Source organism: Perissodus microlepis, chromosome 5 (assembly GCF_051167445.1).
Source record: "Perissodus microlepis isolate ML-2025 ecotype Zambia chromosome 5, ASM5116744v1, whole genome shotgun sequence".
In the NCBI taxonomy this organism is placed as follows: Eukaryota; Metazoa; Chordata; class Actinopteri; order Cichliformes; family Cichlidae; genus Perissodus; species Perissodus microlepis.
The window spans coordinates 24522336-24527856 of NC_140465.1; the positions used below are offsets into that span (position 1 = coordinate 24522336).

General features: G+C 41.2%; 1 protein-coding gene across 1 annotated transcript; it reads right to left on the minus strand.

Moving 5' to 3' along the window:
* On the minus strand, positions 1–4801 carry cyc1 (cytochrome c-1). Its single transcript, XM_084929023.1, has 7 exons — positions 4672–4801; positions 2930–3120; positions 2551–2677; positions 2204–2361; positions 1953–2113; positions 1002–1102; positions 1–692 (listed from the first exon to the last, which is right to left on the minus strand). The coding sequence occupies exons 1-7, from the start codon at positions 4750–4752 to the stop codon at positions 588–590; spliced, it is 924 nt and encodes a 307-aa protein (XP_084785149.1). The 5' UTR covers positions 4753–4801; the 3' UTR covers positions 1–587.
* Positions 4802–5521: the final 720 nt, after the last annotated feature.

The following is a 5521-nucleotide window of genomic DNA, read 5'->3' on the forward strand; positions in this document are numbered from 1 at the left end:
TTCCTTTAAGATAATTTATTTTGTACAATAAAACTGAAGTCTAGAGCATGCTTTGTGGAGAAGACGGTGGAAGAATGACTTCTCACACACCCTGATGTTTCACTTCTCACCACTTGCATTGCTATTGAGTATCTTACAAAGATGGACAGTCAATCAACTTAGCAGTCAATTGTGACAAAGAGACTGATACGAGATGTCAAAACAGGAACTGCTACCAGTAGTTAACTCGTTGCCGATCAAACAAACTTTGCAGCAGGAGCGTTCAAGAACACCACAAATCTGAAATAAACACGAACCACAATATGCAGGATACTTAAAAAAAACAAACAAAAAAAATTTCAAATATTTGTTCTACCATGCCAGCTTAGTAAAAAAAAAAAAAAAAAAAAAAAAAAAAAATCTGTAAGAATAAACATAGTACATCCACTCCAAGTTCTGTTCCCCCTCTCAGAAAGGCATGTTTGTGTTTGTGTTTGTCAGTAATTATGTGGCTAAGATCATCACACGGTGAGGATTGTGGGGTCATTGAACGCAGCCCTCTCCGTTTTCGGCCCAGGTTGGGGTGTGTGAGAGGCGTTTTGCTCCATTTACTTAGGAGGCCTGTAGGCGATCTTCCTGCTCTTCAGCACAGACCACCTGTGTCTCTTCATGTAGTAGAGCAGAGGCACAATGATAGCTGAGCCCATCAGCAGCTGATAGGAGAAAGAGAACACAAACATTAACCAATGCCAAGATCCATGCTTAGACATGTTTTCTATGTTTTAAATATTCTTGAGACGACAGGAAGGTCACATAAGAAGTCGTACGGTTTAGTGCATCAAATAAAAACTTTTATTGCATTTTAAACCCACGACATGTTTCCTGTAAAATATCTTACAGAGTTGCATGTGTTGATTTAATTAAACATATCTAAATTTGTAGTATCACTCAATTAAGAATGGGTGTCATTTTAAGTGCTGGCAAAGACAAAAAATAAGCACTCCAGTTGGTGAGAGGTGTACCTTCAGTCCCATGCGTTTGCGTTGGTCATGCTCGGGCTCAGCAGCCCACCTTAAGAAAGTACACACATCCTTAGCAACCTGACTCATGGTGGCAGGGGTTCCTATAAGAAACCAAGAGAACAGAAACCATCAGCAACACTTTTTTTGTTCGCCCCCCCCCCCAAACTGTCATGCTTTATTTATCAATGTAATAACAAATTACATTGCAATAAAGTTATTGAAACCATTTATGTGCAGCAAAAGAGTTGATTTAACCAATTTAGCGCACTAGAAACACTTAAAATATGCTACTCAACACAGCAAATGGATTCACTCAGGCCTCACTCTGAATGCCACAAGTCACAAAGAGGCGTCTTTCTGTCACACCCTCTCAGAATGGTGAACAGATTTTGATCTATAAACGCCAGTGTTTTAAAAAGTAAACCTGCGGAACGAGTGGGCAATATTTTCTGCCAGAAAAGGATACATTGAGCAAAGAGCTGCACGTGTTTTTGAAATCCATGAATTTCAGAAGACTTCAGACAAAAAAAAGCTAATTAAATGCTTATTACTGTCTATTTGGCGAATTCCCACATTCATTTCCATGCACCATTATATTTTATGACGATTTTATTTTTTAAATTCGCCTGAGACAATATGATCACTACTGAGCAATCCACCCTGCACTCTTAGTTTCAAACTTGAGTCATAGCTAGCCAGACAGCATGGCCGTTGCAGTCTCCTATGCCCCTACCAGGAAGCTCATTAGGCGCCTGCAGTGAGACCCAAAAACACCAGTGTATGTATATTAAAAGGTAACAGGAAAGGCATGTTTTGCATGTCTTCGTTTTTTGGTTCACTCTAACAAACTGAAACTCTTTCTAAAGAGGGAAAAAAAACAAAACAGAAAATAGTGCTCCCATTTCTGTAGCTGGAGAGAAGATTATCCAAACATGCACCTGCACTTCTTACCATCATCATACTCCAGAATTTCATTGTAGATCGGTGGGGCCATGCCAATAGCCTGCCCAGGGAAGTAGGGGTTGTAGTAAAGTCCCTCTCTCACTGTCACTCCTGCAGGAGGGTCGCAGTAACCCGTCAGCAGGCTGAACACATAGTCTTCTCCTCCGTGTCTGCAGGGAGCAGAAGGGTGAAACGAGTTAATGCTAAGGATACTGCAGATTTTGCACCTTTCAGAGTAAACACAGGTTTTCAGGACTTACCTGGCGTTCACAATGTAGCTAAGGTCTGGAGGCAGGGCGCCATTGTTGGCGACCCTGGCTGCCTCGGGGTTGGGGTAGGGCTTTGGGAAATAGTCTGACAGCTTTCCTGGCCGGGTGAACATCTCGCCACTCTCATCAGGACCATCAACTACCTCAACCTAAACACAAATCATGAGAAGAGATAGGTCACCACCCACGGGCAGAACTTACTTCTAAAGATAAAAACAATGAGACAATTAAAAAAAAAAAGGATTCGGTCTGACTAAAATACCATTATGTGATTAAACTAGAATATTGGCAGAATCAAGACTATTCACAGGATCACATCTCCCCACATATAGACTCACCTCTTCAGCGATGGTCTTCACCTCGTCCTCTGTGTGCGACACTCCCACGAGGTTTCTGAAAGCCAGGTATTCCATACTGTGGCAAGCTGAGCACACCTGCTTATACACCTGGTAACCACGGCGAATACTGTGGGAGGCAGAGAGAAAGATATGAAACATAACGAGTTATTTTATAAGAGCTGTCTGAAACTGCCAAAACAGACTTTCAATGAAAAATTCAGTCTGTATAAAGAAAACAAATGTGAATAAAGTGAAATTCTCTGCAAACTCAAGTCTTCAAAGCCAGCTAATTTTTTTAGAGGCAGTTTTACATTCAGTACCTTTCATCACTCGAAGGATGTTTACAAACACTTGAACAGTCTGTATACATTCAACTCACCTAGCATGGTCCAGAGAGGACAGAGGTCCAGCGTGACTCCAGGGGTACTGAGGGGGATGAAGCTCCAACTCTGATGCTTTAACCGACTGGTGCAATATCAGTGCAAGCCCGGCTCCACCGGCTGTGACCACACCCAGCGTTGTCAGGGCAACCTTCTTCCCCCTTGGCAGGCTGGCGAAGGACATGCTGGCCTGTGAATGGAAATAAGCACAAAAAGTTACTTTAACAAACTCATCCAATAAGGGTAATCTACAGACGACTATCCATTAGATTCAGTTACTTTAAATTATATTAGAGCTGAAATGTACTTTGCTTGGGCATGGCGCCCAAGTCTACCGGGCTACTGGATATCCAAGTACATTTGACAATTTATTTTTTGGTCTGAGTACATAATTATTTTTCAAGTTTACAGTTTCCCAGTGAGGCTAAGGTCTTCCTGCTTTGTGTTGACCTTTTGGCTGGTATCCTTCAACATCACACAGCTCTCTCTGTGGACTACAAGAATAATTCTTGTTCTACTCTGAAGAATTGCTATGAGCTGAAGGCCAAGGCTGAGCAAAACCTGCTGCAGGTAGAGAAGTTTGTGTGCAAGGTTTAGTTAATTGAGTGGCCCTTTTTTATAATCCAGTCTGGTTGTCCTTATGAAACTGCCCTTCACAGCTGATTTTATAACCAGGTGTTAATGGCAGCATGCGATAACAGCATCCTCACATCAGCAAAACAAACATAACACACCAACCTCCACCTCTGATGTAAAATAATGCATGGCAACATTAATTTAGGGTACTTTATTTCAGTTAAGGAAGAAAATCAATATAGTAGTTAATAGCCTAATGATTGGCATGCATGTCATTTACTAACAGGAATGCTCCAATTTAGCCATTTCTCGCTATGCCCTTCTCCATCTCTACTGGGATACTCCCTCTGATTAAGCATTAGTAAATAAGCAAATAGAGTTTGGGAATCATATCTTCGCAGTCTGAAGATTATATCCCCAATAATCAAAACAAAATGATCTCAAAGAAACTAAAGCTGAAAAACGTCTCCTTGTCCCTGAACCAGGTCACAAGCTCAGTTGGGGCCAAATGACAATTATGTTTAGCTTCTTAGGTATTTTCGGTTATATCCATCGTCTGAAACGCGCATCAGTGAATTGTAGACAGGGCACAGATATTTAGTTTGGCGATTGAAATTGAGGACGGTTTTTATTCACCGGAAGTCCTTTCAGTCCTTGAGATGCTAACTCTTTAGCAAGCTGTTTAGCTCAGCGACTTCAGCGGGTGTCGTTACTGACAGAAGTCAACAATCGCGACCCACACCAGCTGAGTTTAAATATGCACAAATACAGTGGCCAAACAATTCACATTAATCTTCATGCATCGCTGGCCAACGTATATTTTAACCACGTTGCACGTTTGCCGGGTGCTGGACACGACATCATGGTTTAGCTCACCGGCTAGCTTCCTAAACACATTGAGGAGAACCTGCTTTAAACTGTATGTGGCATTTAATTTTGGAGATACTGATGCCGCATCACTATCAAGAGGTTATGAGTGATAAAACATTTAAGAAATTAAAGCTACAGTTGTTGGTCAAATCCTAAAAAGTGTGGGAACACGAGTGACCTTGTCTCACCCCGCTGTCCGCACCAAGCTAACCTTAGCCAAGACACCTCACAGCACCGGTTTTCTATTAAATCGTGTCCTAAACACGTTCACGTGTGATAAATACTACTACACTACCTTGGAGGCCCTGAGAGTTTTCGGGGTGCTGAGGAGAGCCCTCCCGTTCCCCGATAGCACCACCGCTCGTAGCGCCGCCATCTTCTTTGCGGTTCTCGCTCTGCTCTGGAAGAAGTTGAGGCAGATAAACAGCTTGTTCCGGTCTGAAACTTCAAAATAAAGACGGCCAGTGTGAAGCGCTTTTATAAGGCTCCTTCGGCCTCAGCTGTCAAAATAAAATCGCTGAGACCCTGCCCTCCATATCTACAATGTATGAAAAAACAAGGGAATTACTGAATACTGAGTACGTTCAAATTACTCTAGATTTATTTTGAGTTTTGCATTATTTGTATGCAGTTGGTTTATTTATTTATTTATTTTTGGTTTAAGTAACCAATTTCTGACACTTTGAACAGCTAGTTTGCCATAAACTGTGGCATACAATATTTCAGAGGTCAGTAAAAGCAAGACAGAATACATGTGTGTAAATGAGCGAGAGAGAGATGTAATAATGAAGCTGCAAGGAACAGAGGTAGAAGAGTTTAAATACCCAGACAACCACTCACACCTACAGACAGTTTAGAATCAACAGTTAGACACATAGAACATCCCATCTGGACAGCAAATTCAAACCTAGGACCTTTTTCCAGTGAAGTAATGGTGCTAACCACTACACCATCCTAGTACTATATAATACATTATATAATATAAATGTACATATTTTCACAATTTAAGATATAAGAAAGAAGTAATACAACTTTATGCTTATTTATTTATTTTAAAATAAATACCTCTGCAAGTGGAGAATATGGGTCTATTGCAGTGGCAATAAGTAGCGTATTGCGTATTTATTTTCTTCATACTGTCTCTT

Excerpts from the sequence above, each read along its gene's own strand:
- cyc1 (XM_084929023.1), bottom strand. The coding sequence starts at position 4,752 with ATGGCGGCGCTACGAGCGGTGGTGCTATCGGGGAACGGGAGGGCTCTC. Across the intron at positions 3,121-4,671 it reads AAACTCTCAGGGCCTCCAAG|GCCAGCATGTCCTTCGCCAG; the intron begins GTAGTGTAGTAG and ends TTCCATTCACAG. Across the intron at positions 693-1,001 it reads GCAAACGCATGGGACTGAAG|CTGCTGATGGGCTCAGCTAT; the intron begins GTACACCTCTCA and ends TTCTCCTATCAG.